Raw genomic sequence first — 19,728 nt, 5'->3', positions numbered from 1 at the left:
CGATTGGCCCCTATGTTGTAGTCTTTTGGATGCTGAGTCGACTGGTTTAGGGCCGAAAAGACTGCGATGCAGTATTCGGCCTTATTCCCAATCGAACACGGTTGAGTAAGCGGTCACGTGCTTGTGCATACACCAGTTGTCTGGTCACCATACCTGCAGGCTACAACTTTCACACCAAGGTTCAACTCAAAGGTTCAAAGGTTCAACTAGAGTGACAGGAGCACGTCCAAACAGGCTGTAAGTTGTAGCCTACGGGCATGGTGACCAGGTGACTGGTGTACGCATGAGCACGTGACCGCTTACTAAACCGTGTTCAATTGGGAAAAAGGGCCAAACGCTGCATCACAGCCTTTTCGGACCAAAACCAGTCGACTCAGCGTCCAAAGCCTGTGACTACAACATACGAGCCAATCGTGGTCACCCGTGCTTTTATAAGAATGAAATGGCGCTTTAATGACATTATGCATACAAATCTCCACCTAGGAGGGCGCTGTCACCCAGTTTCGGTGGAAGTGGCGGTGATGAGTACTTACTAAGGCTCCAGTTTCAAAACTAGCTCACAGGTCTTTGTCAAGCCTTTCCCGGCACTGGAGGTGGCTTCTAAGACACACAGCCAAACAATAGACATAGATAAACCGTCAATAGAGCATGATGTTGATATCGATGGAGAGCTGGGTGGTGAAATACCCCCACCCCCACCCCCAGTCACGCGCATATAAAAACTATAAATTGAAAACATCGAAAACAGCGGGGCAAAAGTTATGCGTTTGAGTCCACCAACCAGACCAGTCAGACGTGAACCATTTTTGCACCAAACTGACGAGGAGTACTGAGACATTCGACAGCATGAAAATGAGCTTGTCCACCAGTCATTACCAAAGTACACTGGAACTCACTCAGTACGTACCCAGGTAAGACGTACACCTGCGTGTACCATGGTACGGTGCGGAGGGCCTCTTTTCAGCCAATCAGCGCTCGTCTAGCCATGGTTATATTGGCCAGTATAAATTGCGCGCTGGATATATATTGAATACAAATCCCGGTGCACAGTATGTACGCTAGGGCACTGCCACCGCACGGACCATTCACAACAAACACAACGGACAACACATGCACTCCACACAGAACGGCATTACTGCCGAGGAGCAGCACACAATGGAAAAGAAAAATGACCTGGAATTCCTCTACCGAGTGTTCTATTATACTGAATCTCAGGACAAAGAATGTCGAATAACCACAAAGTATCCGGACTGGATCGGCAACTTGATGTACGGTCCATGTACTTGGAAGATTTGAAGATCATCAACAGACTGTCTCCTTCGTAACTTAGTTTATGATACAGAGTGTACTTCAAATTCCATCTAAACCGATTGGAAAATGCTAGAATGGAATGAAATGTGATACAGTGATACAAAACAGTTCATGCAAATGCATCTACTTGCAAGTAAGCTAAATCGTTTGCAAGATGCCGCATGTGAAAATCAGCACTGTACCGTAATTATAGTTACACTTACTCCTAAAGACTCCAAACTGTAGTCTAACTAGTGACGGTAGTTTGATTCAACGACAACTCCAGCACTCCAGTGATTCAGTTGACTTCCACACCGCTCACGAGGCAATATGCTACAATATGCACTGGAACTGAACGGAAATCTTATGCTAAACATCCACGGAGGAATCTCCTTCTGATCTTGCTCTACCATTCTTTCACGACAACTGATAACCAGCAGAACATGTTCATGTACCGCATGGTACTGCATGATCTAGGAGATCTCCAAACAAGGTTCGTTGTTCTGGGAATGCGTAGGGGTACCTGGCATAAGTAGGATATGACCCTCACAGTCGGGTTATACCGTACCCTCACATAAATCCCGACTGTGATTTATATTCAGCCGGTATAACCCTCTGACCTGGGGACTGACAGAGGCTGCACTGGAGAAGCTGAACGCCTTCCATAGACGTCAACTACGGAACTTGTTCGGAATTAGGTATCCTGCCATCATCTCCAACAAAGACCTATATTCCAGAGCACACACACACAGCCACCGTTGATGTCTGCCGTTTCCGGATGTTGGGTCATGTTCTGAGGATGCCCTCAGATGCCCCACCACAGCAGGCAATGGACAACTACTTCCGTCGAGATGTCACCGGTGTGCGTGGACGCCCGAAATCGAACCTGGCCACGGCAGTCAAGGCAAGCACAGCTGCCAGAGACATGCCACTGAAGACCATGACTGATCTGAGTGGGCTCAGAATGCGCGCTTTGGACAAGCAATCATGGAGGGAATTCTCAGCCTGAGCTGGTTTTGCTCGCGGCTGCAACGCACGGTATAGTGAACCCAGGATAGAAGTGGACAAGTCATCATGACTTTGCACATCTATCGTTATGCTGCTTCATTACGCGACCTGTTTTATTATTATTATTATTATAACCCTCTGAAATACATAAAACTCTCCTCCTCTATGCGCTCTAAAGCCGACCACTGCTACCCTCGGTAGCCATTACTCACACCAATAATCTCAAGCAACGAAGGGATCACGGGTAAACCATTTCCTTCTGACAGCTGTTTCGCCTATCAAGGGCTCTTCAGAGAAGGTGATTCCGTATTTCCGCAAATAGTAGGCCGGTCTACTATTTTTTTCAAACTCGTCCTACCCCGGCCTTATAATTGAGGACGGTCTTGTATTCGAGGACGGTCTTTTATTCTTTCAACCCAGTTTGACCCCAGTCTTCTATTTTTCGCCACACAGTTTTACCCCCGTTCTTCCATTTTTTTCTACACAGTATGAGCACGGTCTTCTATTTTCCCACAGTTTGAGCACGGTCTTCTAGACTCATTCAGTACGAGGTGATTTGGCTTTTTTTTAACATGGTTGTACTTGAAAATGACGTTTTTTCAGTCACTTCTAGACAAAGCTACGTCCAAAGGAATTGTTGCAAGTGGAAGTGCTATCCTTCATGCCCGTTGTGTCCAAAAATGGGAATGATCCGGGCCACTTTGGAAAGTGTCTTGAATCATGTCCTACTTTCATAGTATTCTCAGGATTCAAATAATTGGTGTGTCATTTTTAACAAATTTGTAAAATGGCATCACAAACTGGGATATTCGGTCATCAATGTTCTGAAGTTGATAGATATCACTTCAAGGTTTGCTAGTGGATGAAAATTAATCTGTCAACAGAGGAGTGAACTGCATTGTATGCTGCGAAAGCCGTGTTTTTGTATTCGTAACTAGTGGCTGTGTTATACGGTGGAATTGGATAGGTAGCATAGCATCGCAGCCATGTTTTCGTTCTCACAGAGTGTATTCCGTGACCTACTGTTCTTCATTACTGTCTTTAGTGATGGCAAGACGGCCTGACGTCGTCCACAGGCCCTGCGGAAGCAATTCACTGCCCTCCTCGTCCATTCAGGGGCTCATTTTACACATTTTACACAAAATGGCAAAGCACCCACCACTAGTTATACCGACGTGGCAGGGATAATTAAATTATATGCACCAATTTTTCTGGTCAATGTTGATGTACGATAAACTGGCTCATTTGCCACCACCCATGTTTCGATACAGCCATCCAGAGCAGAGAAACAGCCAGAAGAAAAGCAAATTTTACACCTTTGTTAAAACTACCAAGTGTTAAAAAAAAGCCAAATCACCTCATAGGCCCGGTCTTCTAATCGGAGACGGTCTTGTATTTTTTCAATCTCCCCCTGCCTCGGCCTTGTATTCGAGGAAGGCATTGGATACGAGGACGGTCCCTTTATTTGCGGAAATACGGTACTGGATATTGTAATTGACCTTATGAATATTACTAATAATTTTGCCCTGTCAATTGAATATCCAGTATCACCTTCTCTGAAGAGCCTTTGATAGGTGAAACAGCTGTCAGAAGGAAATGGTGATCTCTATGTCGCAAAGTGCAGCAAAGTACCGGGGGGTCATCATCGACGACCATCTAGCCTTCAACCTGCAGATTGAGAGCGCACTCGTACTGCAGAAGGTACACCAGAAGCTTGGTGCATTCAGACACGGCAAGAAGAACATAAACCACGAAGGTCGTCGTATGTTCTGTCTGTAACTGATACAGTCAACCCTGGAGGCTTGTTCCGTACGCATCTTCCAACGACTATTTGACGATAGCTAATGTTGCACCTCTGGTACGTCGCTTTAACCGTAAATTGTTTGTTTTCGTTTACCGCTGCCTGCATGGTGATGCTATTGCGCTTTTGCATGGGCTTTTCACTCTCCGCCCAGCCACCAGCGACACTGACCGGCAGACACGCGGTCAAGTTAGCCATATGCTTGCACTTCCCGTCGCGCGTTCTAGGCATGACCCTGCCACAGGAACTCACGTCCTCTCTTCGTCCATCCCCGTTTAAAAGATTGCTGAAAGCGTTTCTACGGCTAATATGGCCGAATAGTACCTCCCTCTGGCATAGGTCCTCATCTCCCTATTTCTCTCTGATTGTTAATTCTGTTCGAACTTTTTTTATTTATTTATTTATTTTATTGGGAAATACAGCCCTACAAAGAGACATGTGGAGACAAACACAAAACAAGACACAGGGGATGTAGGGACGACGTGCCGATGTACAGGGAGCAACTCGACCGACCAGGGGTCTCGGCTTTAGCGTTGCAACCTGGCATCGAAAAAAGGGGGGTCGCATGGTCAGGTACCAAAAATAATAATTTGGTGCGAGAAAGGGGCGCTAGTATTGCACCAAATAATATAAATAGTGTTATGACTAAACCAGGGCAGGGCACGTTGCTGAACCTTGTCCAGCTGGGCCATGTTAGTTGCGGCTGCGCTCGACCAGGCCAGTGGGGCATATTCAAGTAGGGGTCGCACGAATCCCTTGTAGACCGTCACTCGACCATGGTCGTCCAGGATGGGTGCTGCCTTTCGTAGGAAACCCAGCCTTTGGGAGGCGCGCAGTGCAACACTGTGAGTGTGCTTGACTTGTAATTACCTGTACATATATTTCCTATTGACTGTTTTCTCATTTTCTCAAGTACAGCTTTATCGAGCCACCCTTTTTATTCTATCGCCATCATAATATTGGGCATCAATGCCCGTTTGGTTTGCGATGTAAAATAAAACTTCAAACAAACAAACAAACCTTTTAAAACATCATATCCTTTCTCGCTGATAATCGCTGGAATGCTTTACCTGCTGCCTCGATGAGGAGTAACACCAACCAATTGCAGTGACAACACATTCAAAGGGACCGAAAACGTTCGGATACTTTTGACAAGTGCCTTATTTGACTGGATGTGTGTTTGCGTGGATACGTGCGACCCAAAACTTACCTTCGTTTTGTAAAGTATTATCTGCCTCCGACCTCTTTTAGAAAACTACTATTACTACTACTACTATTTACCCGTGACCCCTTCGTTGTTTGAGATTATTGGTGTGAGTAATGGCTACCGAGGGTAGCAGTGGTCGGCTTTAGAGCGCATGGAGGAGGAGAGTTTTATGTATTTTAGAAGAAACATCCGAATGGTGCCGTTCATAGTTTTATTGATAACCCTCTGACTCGGGTTATATCCTCTACTTAGTGCAGACCTTTTTCGTCGCACGGATTTTCCTCCCTTAAGCGTAAATACAAAATGTGTGCGGATATGACATACTCTGATAAGATGTACAACTCGTGTACGACGGACTTTTCAGCAGGTCCCAACAGAGCTAGCCTCGCATACTACGTGCCTTTTGGTGTTTTCATACACCTTTACACATGACAGGTTCGCTTGACCGGCACTTCAGTATGATGACAGTGCAGAGGAGGCTGTTTGCAGCGCTGGAAGCCTGGTTTAGTGGCATTAACCACGTACATTTCTGAGTGCAATGAATAGTTTCGAGCATTTTGACATACTGAACATCATCGGTATCGTGGTGCTGGGGCCACAGGAGTCAACTTTGGACACAGGAGTCAACTTTGGACACAGGAGTCAACTTTGGACACAGGAGTCAACTTTGGACACAGGAGTCAACTTTGGACACAGGAGTCAACTTTGGACACAGGAGTCAACTTTGGACACAGGAGTCAACTTTGGACACAGGAGTCAACTTTGGACACAGGAGTCAACTTTGGACACAGGAGTCAACTTTGGACACAAGAGTCAACTTTGGACACAGGAGTCAACTTTGGACACAGGAGTCAACTTTGGACACAGGAGTCAACTTTGGATACAGGAGTCAACTTTGGATAGTACATACTGTAAAACTGGAAAGTCCAACGCCCAAAACGTTTTTAACGTTTTTGCAATTTTGGCATGATAACGTGCAGAAAGTTTAACGATGGCTACCTGGCCACCCATCTGTATGAGAATCTATACACAGACATCTAGCGATAACGTTTTTTTTAATAACGAAAAATAATTGGCGGTTAAAACGTTAGACTTTGTGACTCGTTAGACTTTCCGGTTTTACAGTACTTTTTTTTCCATTCCCGAGGGGTATGTCTTGTGTTCAGCTCGATGATGCTTACCTCCCCTCTTTGGAATTATCACCAATATCCTTGAACCTTCCAAGTTGGAAGGTGATTGGTTAGCGATATCGAGCAGTGCTCAAGCTCACTCTCATGCCGTGGAATTTCTCAGTTCTCCTTGTCAGCTTGGTGCTAAATCGTGCACTTTTGACAGTTTAAAATCTGGTCTAACTTAGCCTAGTAGTTGGTGGACTCTAATGCAAAACTTGTGCCCCACCGTTTTCCTTGTTTTCAATTTGATATTACCTCGGCTTGCCATCTGAGTTCCTAAACGCTATGCAAGCAGTAATATTCCGACCATGATTTTATTTTAGAAACAGGCCCCTACTGAACATTTGTGTGCATGTACAGCCAATGCGTAAGGACATACTGATGCACCAGTGTACTCTTGAAACATCCGTGCATCTACATGTATTCAGCGCAGATTGTGTATTCATCTACAAGTGTTCATGCCATACTTCGTTGTCACAGATCAGTGACATTAGCACATCTACTGGAACTACAGGATTAGTATGACTGTTCCTGAGCGTTGGACAGACTGCTAGTCAGAGGTCTGTGCATGGTGGGTAGTGAAAGCACTGGTATTTTCCAGGTTTGTTTGTTTAGCTATATTTTAGTTCACCAGAAGCACAGGCAAAATCCGCCTTCTCACTGGGCGTATTGCCACAGTCCTTGCAAAATGATGAAGGTGGTGATATAAGAAAAGGAGGAAGAGGAAAGGTTCTAAGCAATGATAGAGAAGAATGATCCTTTGCAGTACATTTCGAAATGGCCTTACCCGTAGCATCGCTTGAGACCTCAGATTCTCCTTCGTGTGCCTCCTTTTTGGCGGCCTCTTCATCCACACCGTCTTCGTGGAAAATATCCGGGAAGAGGCAGAAAAGCTGTGCAATGACCAACCAGGCAGATTTATTTTTTCACAGTGAAACCTGGTGGGAACTTCGATTTTGTCCAAGAAGATCACGTGCATACGCGTATGGGTTGAACTTGACACACAATCATTGTGCTGTACAACGTGACTCATACGTTTTAACGAATGCAACTAAGTTTGGTGCACTTTTTGCAAGTACTCTGGAGCTTTCTGGACTGCCGATAGATTGGCATGATTCTGCTCCTTGTGTGCCAGCTGCTGGATCCCCTCCTAGATTGTACGATACAATCATACCTTTACACTACTTAGATCAGTGTGACTCAAACAATTCTCTTCAACTCACACGTTCCTCATGTTCCTCCAGGATGCTGCAGATATCACCATACGTCCCAGCTTCATCAGATCTTGCCAGTACTTCAAACAGCTTGGTTGTGGTGTTTCGCACATCAGCAAACGACCACGTTCTGATCAGGCTTGTGACTGTGGTGCTGTCATCTACACTGGCCCGGGCCCGTGGGCGCTTCAGGAGACTTGCAAACCTGACAAGATCTTCTTGATCGAGAGCCAAGTCGAGCTTTTCGACCACTGAGTCGGGCAGCAGTGACGCATGATTCTCTGGCAGGCACAGGAAGTCTGAAGGTTTGTCTCTGAAAGCACCGGTGCGAAGAGGTCTTCCATTGGAGAAGTTTCGACGTACGTGATCTGTATCATAAGAAACGAACGAGAAGTCTTTGGAGACAGTTGACAGCTGGTTGCGTATCGACGATGGGCTGACAGCTTTCATCTGGAATGACGTGCCAGGGCTATGCTGCTCGTTCATATCAAAGAACACCAGTTGCAGGATGTTGAGCAAGCAGAACGCATCAAAACGATCTGCTTCATCAGCCCGAACAACAGCAACGGCGCGAAGCATACTCTCACAGAATGACACGCAGCCTAGTGCCGAGGAATCTCCTGTGGCGATTTCAACAATATTCTTGTGTAGCTTGCACACGGGATTCTTGTCCAGGTTGCTCAATGGGTGATTTTTGTCATTAAAATATGCATAGAGCTGGGTTTGCACGCGGACAACCATAGCGGGGGAGAAGCCCGGGGCATCCTCACAAACAAATTCCATGCCAGCATAGAAGATTTTGGCGGTGTCCTCAGCATCTTCTTTCAGCATTGTACCCAGGCGGCAGCTTGACAATGGTAGTTTTTGCGGGGCCAGCAGCTCCTCACCAACTTGAAGAGCTACACCGAGTTGAATGACCATGCGTAGGATCATTAGCCCTTCCCCTTCCGCTTCCTTACATTCGTTGAGCGTGCGAATAACATCTTCCAGTGGTGCTGCACCATTGATGAACTTCACAATGACACCCTTGAAGTTCCCCGGTGAGAAGACAACACCGACGGCATGCTCCAATAGCCAGCCAGGACGGTTGACAATGAGACCCTTCAGTTGCGCAGCATTGAAAGAAACGATCTGTCATACACGACATCAGAGTGTTACAGAATGGATCAAACGTAGAAACAGATCAATCCCATCTCCTTCACATTGCTGTTTTGCCTTGAAATAGGGTACAATGTAAGCTTTTTCCTTGTTAGCCATGGTTGGCTATAAAAACCTTGCAATCACCACGCAAAGTGGTCATTGGCTACCCCAGCCATGTATTGCTTGGAATAAAACTAAACTAATCTAGTATGTATGTGCTCTCATAAAACATACCGTGTTTCTGGGGTGCTAGCCGTACCCCCCCCCCCCCACCCTGTCAAGACCTAAAATTCGTATTTTTGAGACATTTGGAGTAAGAGTGCATAGCCGCATGTTTTTAAAGTGCAATGATGGATTGCGCTATGCGTAACAATGTGAAAGGATACCAAACATTCATTTTTATGCATGGGTCTCTGTGATGCTTGTCGATTCGCACCCTGCATCAGGGGTGTAAGCCGCAGGGTCGATTTTTGGTTTTTCTTTTACGCGCGGTAAAGTGCGACTAACACCATTGAAAATACGAAACACTTACTTAGGAACCACATTAAATTTTAGTCTCAGGGCACAGGTGTGTTGCTACATATTAAAAAAACAAACTAAGTTTGAATAAGAAGTACATTGCATAATGAGACTCGGATGGAGAGCCTAGGATTATAAAAAAATGAAAAAATTCACGGTGAGACTCGGCTCAAGGCCGAGTTTTCAGCATCCGCAGGAACGTCATCACCCTCTAGGATCAAGGCGCAGATGCAGCTCCTAAAGCGGTGGGAGGTGAGTAGATCAGACCCACCACAAAGTGGTCAAACACCGAAAATCCCATTCACTGCATCCATGTTTCCCTCGTGCCAGGCCATGAGTTCCCAATTAACTGTGGGTCGCAGCATGGCTGGAAAAATCCTTCCGCTTCCAAAAAATTAAAAGAAAGGACCAAAATCTTACATTTTATCCATTGTGTGAGCCGTGGCCGTCCTTTGCTGTGACCCTTCGTCTTTCGTCACCATCTCGTCAAAACTAACGTTCTTAGTTCGCAGTGATATTTAGCCGGCTTGTTTTCGTCTTGAGTGCACTCACCTCTCCCTTTCTCATGTTATTTCATAAGTTATAACCTTCCGAGTTGGAAGGCGGTTGATTTGCGCATACAACACGTGATAGAGCTTAACATGTGGTTGAGTGTCAGTATCACATCAGTCAGTATTGTACTAGCTGTTGCACCTTCTGACTACACAACATCCTGCTTACAACTGCAACTGCTAGTGTTGGACACAAACTACGGACAACACATAACATGTTGGTCCTTTCTTTTGATTGCATAATAACTTATTATTAATAAGTGAACGTTTTCATGATTTCCATGGGGTATGTCTCACAAAGCCAGCGGTTAACACTCGACGTAACGCTAATGGTACGAGACGTATGGGCCTGTCGGGACTGGGGTGAGCTGTAAAATCTTGTACGATCCGTATGACATGACATGCAGCAGTTGTTGTGATGTCATGTCGAACGGCGTGATTCATAACGGGGTAACTTTCGGGCCTAATTTCTTGTTTTTTGGGACTTCTCTTAACCTTTTGAGCCCGGGCCCACTGAAAACCTCTGCCACGCAGTAAAAAAATTTAAATTCACTCTATGTGAGCAAACTTGATTTCAAACGATTCTTTCATGTATCCTGAGCACAGAACTGTTTTTGTTTTGGAAATAGAACAAAGATTACAACAGTTATGACCGTTTTCAGAAAGGTAGTTTTACGCGAAATTGGTATTTTGAAATGCATGCACGCGCATGTAACTCCAGTTCAAACTTACGGAGCGACTCGCATTTTTTTTACGGTACGCGTACATCCTAGGAGTCCTCTGTGCAGCGGTACAGCTCGACGCCACGCCACGGAAGAAACGCGGGATCGATGTAGTTCCGCACTGACTCGTGACGTTCTAGAACGTCACGCGTGTCACAGTGGCACTGGTCATGACGTGTCAGAACGTCACGCGTGCTCAAAAGGTTAATTGTTTCTACTCGAATAAAGCGGAATCAAGTGCACAATACCAGTTTTTCATGAAAACCCAAAAAGTAGCCCTGAAAGTTGTGCCATTCTAACAACAGCCCCAGGAAATGATAAAACAGTTCATCTGTCACATTCCTGAACTATGCCTAAATGTAGGAAGTGACATGAAATCTTATCTTGCTATTGAAAATTCAACTCAGTCGTGTTAGCCATTCAACGAGTTATCATGGGAAGCGCAGTGTTTGAAATGCTACAAATTTCCAAGTATGCATCGAGAGGAGTCGGTGCACGACGCCATCTCCTTTTCACACTCGAAATGCAGCCGTTTTGTCTGCTTGAGTCCCCGCATATGGTAAGAAAAGCTGAAATCTCACCAGTCCGTATGCAGTCAGCGCTTTCGTGAATGACATCACCTGCTTGTCAATCGTGTCCGGATTGCTGAGCTGTGTCAGGTTTAGTGCGGTGCAAAGGCTGTTTGTGAACATGTCCTTGCTGGAGTACGGTTTGCCAATGTCATTCTGCACTGAGCGCAATACTTCTGCTGCCTGACTCAGAATCTTCGGTTGCTTTGGAGCCTTCTGCAATAGCATAGCGCAAGAGATAGATATAAAGATAGATAGATACACGGAGAAATAGCCCACAGGAGAGAGATAGGCAGATGGATGGATGGATAGAGAGAGAGAGAGAGAGAGAGAGAGAGAGAGAGAGAGAGAGAGAGAGAGAGAGAGAGAGAGAGAGAGAGAGAGAGAGAGAGAGAGAGAGAGAGAGAGAGAGAGAGAGAGAGAGAGAGAAGAGACACACACACACACACATACATAGAGAGAGACAGAGACAGAGGGAGTATGTGTGTGTGTGTGTGTGTGTGTGTGTGTGTGTGTGTGTGTGTGTGTGTGTGTGTGTGTGTGTGTGTGTGTGTGTGAGTGTGTGTGTGTGTGTGAGAGAGAGAGAGAGAGAGAGAGAGAGAGAGAGAGAGAGAGGGAGAGAGAGAGAGAGAGAGAGAGAGACAGAGAGAGAGACAGAGAAATACACATAGATAGATACACAGAGAAATAGCGAAATAAGTTATCTTACAAAGAGACTTATCCTGCAACAGAACATACAACTAAAGGCGCAACAAGTACTGATTCATACACGTAACTGGGTACCCTCAATACCACATAAAGTATTGGCTCTTCACGTTGTTCTAAGATAATTAAAAATCTCAAACACGGCTGGTCGTTTTAGATAAGATCATATATTTCAACAAATACTCAGATACATTACTTTGTGTTTTTCTGCTTTATCATCTGTGCTTTGACCTTGGTCCTGCATGCATAATGTTATCACACATTGAGAGTTTGGTACTCCAGGAACACTGCATGGTCAAGTAGTCATGATCTTTATGTACAAACGGATTCTGTTGTAACCGGATTTGTAAGCAGTTGTATAGACCACGTTACTCTAGGGAACTTAAGATTTCTATTTACTGATGGGGTTTATGTGCAAGCACTAACCGGACTCATTTTAGTGAGGGAGGATCTATAGTGGTCTTCGTACCTGTCTTTGTGGATTGCATTTGGGATTGATATTAGTCTCGGTATGATATATTTTATGGCTATGCACGGCTGTATGCAACCCACAACGTATGCTTTATATTGACTGTTTGTGTGAAAAGGTGTTATAGAAATCCAGAGACCGACAAAGTCAACCTGAGAGTTTGTCGTGTGTTGTAAAATGCAAATTATACAATTTTAGCCAGTGAAGGAGGGAAAGAAGGCTTCTTGAAGCCATCCGGTGCCAGCTGATCACTTATCATTGTTTTAAAATGTCATAAATTCATCTCTTGCTCTATCGTCTCTCTTCCTCCTGCACTCTCTCAACGTACCTTCAACTCTTCCATGCAGACAGATATCAGCTCCTTCTCGAATGCTGCGAAACGCTCATCCTTCTCCTTTGCATTCAATGGTAGAAATCGCTCGAACGAAAGCTTTTTTCGGAATTCGTTGCGCACAGCCTGGTACGCATCAGAGATCGCATCAAGTTTTTCCTCTTTGATCTTGTCTAGGTGAGTCACAACCACCAAAACTGTGAACAACGATGAGACCTGCTTGCCTGCAGGGGAGAATGTGATCATCGGGACAATGCAAACAAAAAGAGAAAACAAAAAATACCGTGTGAATGTAGAGTACTGTAAATGCATCATGCAACAGCCAACAATCCACCAAATGCAAGCAAGAAACGATTTTCGATTGAAAACATGGATAACAACGGGCCACAAGTTATGCGTTGCGTCCACCAACTAAACAAGATTTCGAACAGTCAGATGTGCACAATTTACTTGCGGCACCAAACTGACAAGGAGTACTGAGACATTCCACGACATGAAAGTGTTTTTAATTTTATATTTCCTTGGTTCACCATCTGAGTTCTTAATTTTAAAAAGGTGATAAATAGTATAAACGAAGCAGAAATTACGAAATGATCAATGAGAATAAATGTATGTTAAAATTGATGTTCCTAATCGATTTTCTTGAGACATCAGGGAAAAATCGTCTCACAATAGAAGCTATGCGGAGAAACAAACTACTTATACGTCTATACGATAGTGGGAAGTATACAAGGTGAGGTGTGAAAAAAACTAAAGTGGGAGAGAAGACGAAAGAAAGAAGAAGAAAAGATGTGAGAGTGTTCCAACGGTGTGAGCTACTACAAAAGGTGACCTCACCTTGTATACTTCCCACTATCGTATAGATATATACCGTATTATCTCTAATATAAGCACAGTCTCCAATAATATCACGTCTCCAATAATAGAACACCTTGGAGCGGCATTCAAAAAATAAAGTGCTCAGTCTCCATTATAAGCACACTGTGTAAATTCATTATCTGTACCAGAGAAAAAACCCTGAAATATGTGTGTCTGACATATAAATTTGGCATGGCAACATGCCTCTGAAATGAGGTTGAAATAATAATGGAACAGTCTCCAATAAAGGAACGTCTCCATTAATAGCACGGGGCGGAGGTACATTGAAAAAATACAGGACCGTGCTTATATTAGAGATAATACGGTAAGTAGTTTGTTTCTCCGCATAGCTTCTATTGTGAGACGATTTTTCCCTGATGATAGTCTCAAGAAATCGATTAGGAACATCAATTTTAACATACATGTATTCTCATTGATCATTTCGTAATGTCCGCTTCGCTTATACTATTTAGTGCCTTAATAAAGTTATTGTCTCCTCGTCGCCTATTCATTTAATTTTAAAAGAAACAATTTGGCTATCATTTACATGTAAGGTGGTGATCCCACTGATTCATGTGCTGCTGATACCACTTTGTGGAAATCTACGATAAATCATTATGTTCAGGGACTCCCCACATACATAGTGACTTTAAAAAACACATCACAGGTCAAATTCGGTGGACAGCTGTCGAGGCGAGACTACTACTTCTGAATTGTGGATATTTTGTTTGTTATTCGCATATGGACATTACATGACAAAATATGGATTTTACCTGAGACAATAGGCGCCTTCCGTCTGCTCAAGAAACTGCCAGCAGTTTTCTTCATGCTATACGTGATGTCCTCGATGTCCATTGTTCCACTCACTGTGATCAGGCCAATACTGGGAACGGCCGAGGACAGCGAGAAGATGTCATGTGTCACGCAGAAGTCTTCCTGGCCTGCCATGTCCTTGAAGTGTAGCACAGGTCCGTCTTTGACCTGATGTGTCGTGATCTGGATTCCCTTGGTTCTTTCAGGATCTTCCTTCCGCGTGTCAGTCGTACTGGTGAGTGTAGCTATCATAGTGGACTTGCCCACTTCTCCAGCACCGCTCACCATGATGACAAGATCATTCGGATCTTCACTTCCATCCATGAGCAACTCGTGAAATGTGATAAATGTCTGAGGAAAGACAGCAGAACAAATAACATCACACAGGCGCGTGCACCGTATGAGTTTTTTGGTGTCTGGAAACCACCTTTTTTCGGGCAATCTTGCCAAAGGAAAAGTGTGCCCACTGGATTGGTTATTGTGCATACGTAGATCTACGCGTCGATCGACGGGCCGGCAGTTTACAGTACAGTGACTATGTCCTTATTTCGAAGTGAGAGAGAGTTGCTTTGCATGCAGTTCAAAATACATTATTCTCTCTTTCTTCAGTGGAGAGTAGCGGCAGAGAGATCAATCTCTAGCTCTGGTCCGCTCCTTGATTGGCGACGACGTTCAAGAAATCCGTTTTGTCTCGAAACTTGAGTCAAGCACGCGTGATGCAAGTCTGTTCAAGGATATGATTGACGATATCTCCTTCCAAACTGTTGACTCAAATCAAGATCTCCACAGCCTTTCGTTCTCGCTCATGTGCGCAGCAGAGATGTTCGTCAAAACCGTTGTCGACTGGAAGACGTAAAAATGTGCGTCCATGATCCACTTGCGCTGCTTCAGAACAAAGCGCTGCTCCGGCCGCAATTCAAGGACGCGGGGCTTCGCTTTTCTTCCGCAAGTTTCCATCGAAGCAAGGTCCATAACTCTTGATTGAATCATGTGGAACATTGCCAATACATCTTGAAAACTTCGTCATAAGAACAGAAAGAAAGATACCGTCGAATGAAAGCAGTGTTTAGATGAAAATGAACATGCCTGGAGTGGACTAGTGAAGTACCTGTTATAGACTGTAGACTGTAGTGTAGCCTGGGCGGCTAGGCCTATCAAACTTTTCGTGTTCAATAATAACAAACATGTACAGTCATAATATGTACAAGTCATTGACTTTTGCACCCTCTTTACAAATAAGCTGGTATGTAAAAGGTAACCCGTTTTATCCATGCCAACATTTCCATGTAACATCGTACCCTCCTCATTACTCTTATTTCTGTCCTTTCTACCCCTGGACCTGGTTCCCTTTCAGAAGCGTTTGTGCCGGCATGATAGCGGTCGGAGGAGCCCCACATCTCATCAGCACCAGAGTCCATTGGTGCCCTGCACCACTGATCTTGAGCCCCCCCCCCCCTCTCCTCCCTAGCCCTCACCGTTATCTCGGACGGGATTTTCGGGGGATGTGCATGTGCACAAATCATGATTATACAGTAGGTCTCCAGATAAAAATTTACCAACTCTGGAAACCCCCCTTTCAAGACTCGGTGCACGCCACTGATCACATGCATGTCATTTCAGCCAGGTACTTCAAAGGAAAGTTGGCTCAACTGTAAACATCACTTTATTGGATAATAGGGAAGTCGTTTGCTCCCTTGACTGGAGCCGTGACTGCCATCCAGAGCGCATGAGAAGTCCATTGAACCTTCCACTCTGCAAGCCTGCAAGAAAGCACCACTCCCTGCTCAAAACACAGTGTTTCGGGGACCCCCATCCCTCATCAGTTGAGATTCAGTAGGCTGAGGAAGATTGTGCCTGAAAAAATTCACGGTTCGCGTTAGACTCGGCCTCCAGCCGAGTCTTTCGCATCCGTAGTGACGCCACCACCCTATGTGGATCAATGTGCAGATGCAGCACCGAAAGCGATGGGAGGTGAGTAGATCAGATCCACCACAAAGTGGTCAAAGACCGAAAATCCCATTCGCTGCATCCCGCGTCCATTGTGCCTGAAGAGCGCCACTTATACAGCGCTGTCCAGACTAACCCATCACCAGGGATACAAACTTACAGCGACGCTCCGTTTCCAGGGCGAGAAACACCTCGTGAACACCAGATAGCAGTGTGAGTCAGTGTCACTGATGGATGGGTAGAACTTATCCATCAGCGATACTAACATCGACGACAGAGATTATTATTTTCAAATCCGCATGTGATTTTGGTTATATGAATTGCAAAATTCAAGCCAAATCAGAGATATTGACTTGCACACAGACTTTGGTTTTCTTTGTCATTCTCTTTTAGTTTGTTGGCGTATGAGAGAGTTCTCAACAGAAGCTTTCAGTTTCTAACAATAGAACACGAGAATGAAGCGCCCATACTGACCTGTATTCAGCTAAGCACAGATCATGATGTGCAATATCTCCACCTGTACACTACACTACTGTATGTCAACAAATATTCGGCGCATCTTTATTTTCGGCTACAGGGATGAATTTATTGTCATATTTTTGCATAGCAGTTTCTTCTATACAAAATCACAATTGTGCAGCAGTCTTTGATTTTGATTAGCATTTTTCTTTGAAGGTTGGGTGTTTACCACATTGTCCTTCTTGAGAGTGATGCCTGAAAGCCCATTTGCAAAAAAATCGACTGAATCATACATGTGCATGCAGATTGAGAGTGCCTGCACCACATACACTGCACTGTATGCATGTTAGTTGACAGCACAGGCTAGGCATGGATAATCTGTATGTATCACAGTTTTCTGCGAGTCACGGTGACTTTTGAGTAGCAGTAGGTCGATTTTGCATCGCAAACTGCGATGCGATACTGGATAAATTCATCCCTGGGCTATTTTCCGCCTGGACATGTTTGGCCGAAAATTTGTTGCGGCCGAAATTTTGTTTTGCAAGGTTCAGTGCGACAGTGTACAGGCGGCAGCAGTACAGGCCGAAATTTTGATGCGGCCAAAATGGGCATTAGCCCTGAGAGGCCGAAAATTGAATGGGCCGAAAATCATATGATGCATTTCCTAGCTCAAAACCTGAGAAGCAAGACAGTCCTTATGAACTCCTTTAAAATTCCTTGAAACTTATTCGAATCCAAATTTTTCGTGCAAAAGAACATCCATTTACCTCGAGAGTCCTGGTACATTTGTGTCGGCTGACTCTTCTAGATGATCGTGCCATCTCCAGTGCCTAGTGTCCGCAAACATTGAACCAACAACAGAACAGCAAGACAATTCGAACCACCGAGGAGGTAGTCTCAGCTGATGCAATAGCGCGTCAATGCAATGAGCATAGACTAAGAGCCTTCAAGCACATCCACAAATCATTTCTAATTGAATTCCTGCTGTATGCTGATTTTCAAGACAGTGGCTGCAATGGAGTCTCCACAACGCTCTGCAGCAATCCGTTTAGAACCATGGAGTACCTCTCACCTTTTCCGTGCCAAGGTTTGTGATACAGTGGTGCAGTAATGCTTCGACACAGAAAATGGTCGATTCTTCGTGTGACTCGGAGTCGCATGCGCGGTCTAAGCTTGTTTGCCCATCCTGCAGTATATAGCAGAATGTAAGGAAAAAAACAAACCACTCACTGTTTGCTTCCTTAACGAAAAGTAGTCAATAGGCATAGTAATGTGGTTGCTTTTGTACAGCTAAATGGAAATTGTCAATTTTCTTTCTCAGCGCTATTTACTGTAATTTCACTTATTTTCGGTGTACTTCTATTTTTGGTACTTTCAATGCATCTGTTTCATACCCAATTTTCAACAACTGAACAAACACTAACACAGATAATTTAATAGGGAACTGTTTCTCTGGGCCTAAATGTTCTGTTCACCTAACCTGTCCTTTTGCTCTCATACCGAAAAATTTCAGCACCTAAACTTTCTGAAATTACATTGCCTCTCATCCATGGGATGGCCTTGACCGGCAGTGCAGCTAGGGATACGATTTTGTTTTTGATCATTGCATTGTCTTCAAGAACAAGCCCAACAATACTCTGCAACTGGGGACAACAGAGAACATAAGATGTCTGCCATAAATGACACAAAATCGAAATGTGATAACACGTGAAAGAACCCCCACCCTCATGTTTGTGAAAGCATTTAACAAGCAAAGTATTACAAAGCTGTCACAAACGAAAAAAAACCCTTAGTTGCTATGTTCTGAAATAGGAATTTGTCTAAAGGATCAATGTGGGGCTTTAAACTGAACTTCTTCCTTGTAGAGTTCAAGTGGTTGGAAGGCATGGAACTGAGGAAGGACACCTCTCATTTTTCAAAAAGCCATCATAAGCTGTCCAAAGTGATGAAGCCCTTACACAGCCGCGCATGTACATGTACATGTATGCCATCCCCGAAATAGAATTAAGAATAGGGCACACTTCCAGCCAAGAGGTCCAAGACTATACAGCGTCTGAAGTGGAGTGCACATGGGGAAGCCAACGATTCGTTCATTACTTCTTATTTTACTCAAAATTCAAAATTCTCATGCGACATAGTACCACAAAACTCGTTGAAATGCCTCACAAGCAAAGGCTATCAACAAGGCACCGACACGAGGAGAAACTACAACAGCCCAGCTGTCAACTACGGCAAGAAAAAACTTCATCAACTTGACTGACTTGACTCCACACGCGACGAAAAATTATTTTACTCGAAATGTCCAGAAATGTACAATGTCCAGAAATAGCAATTCACCTCGTAAAATAAATAATAAAAAATAAAAAATAGCATACTGTACCTTGTTCTTCACTTGTACGTTTGCACCCTTCTCAAGCAACAAGCGCACACCATCATAGTTACCAAGTCTAGATGCAAGGTGAAGAGGTGTGTTGCCTGCCTGAAAAAGAAGGGCAGATCCCGTGCTTGATGGAATAGTATAGGATCCGCATCTGAATGATATTCTATTTCAAACATGTGCATTGGTTGGTTACCTCGAATGTCTGCTATACCCTTACAACGGTAAACGTATGTGAGCTAACCAACTACTCATGCAGTCAACAACAACATGTTGTCCGTGCCTGCGCGGACTGCGTAGGTTGCGCATGCGTGCATTTGTACGCAAGCTTGTTGTTCTGTGCTTGCCTTCTTCTTGACACTCTCTTTGGAAAGAAACCTAAATCATCAGTCCTGTGTTTGCGGTGCACGTGATATCTGAGAGTAATCAGAAGGGCCTATCGTCTGGAACTAACCCCCCCCCCCCCCCCGACGACAATGGGGAACGATGCCACCAGCTGGGCGCCAATTGTCGTCGGGGGGAGAGGGGGGGGGGTAGTTCCAGACGATAGGCCCTTCTGATTACTTTCACATATCG

At 44.6% G+C, this 19,728-nt stretch overlaps 1 protein-coding gene across 1 annotated transcript in view; it reads right to left on the bottom strand.

Moving 5' to 3' along the window:
* LOC135819757 (uncharacterized) overlaps positions 1 to 19,728 on the bottom strand; it is a 54,102-nt gene that overhangs the window by 3,890 nt on the left and 30,484 nt on the right. Inside the window, exons 8-16 of the mRNA XM_065333023.1 lie at positions 19,156 to 19,254; positions 17,848 to 17,961; positions 17,543 to 17,605; positions 14,330 to 14,720; positions 12,696 to 12,922; positions 11,206 to 11,409; positions 7,702 to 8,823; positions 7,266 to 7,371; positions 534 to 600 (exon numbers count right to left, since the gene is read on the bottom strand). Of these exons, the coding sequence (XP_065189095.1) occupies positions 534 to 600; positions 7,266 to 7,371; positions 7,702 to 8,823; positions 11,206 to 11,409; positions 12,696 to 12,922; positions 14,330 to 14,720; positions 17,543 to 17,605; positions 17,848 to 17,961; positions 19,156 to 19,254 (2,393 nt within the window). The remainder of the gene's footprint in view (positions 1 to 533; positions 601 to 7,265; positions 7,372 to 7,701; positions 8,824 to 11,205; positions 11,410 to 12,695; positions 12,923 to 14,329; positions 14,721 to 17,542; positions 17,606 to 17,847; positions 17,962 to 19,155; positions 19,255 to 19,728) is intronic.

Source organism: Sycon ciliatum, chromosome 1, assembly GCF_964019385.1.
Source record: "Sycon ciliatum chromosome 1, ocSycCili1.1, whole genome shotgun sequence".
Lineage (NCBI taxonomy): Eukaryota > Metazoa > Porifera > Calcarea > Leucosolenida > Sycettidae > Sycon > Sycon ciliatum.
Note: the sequence above shows the minus strand (reverse complement) of the source record. Positions and strands in the feature narration are given on the sequence as shown.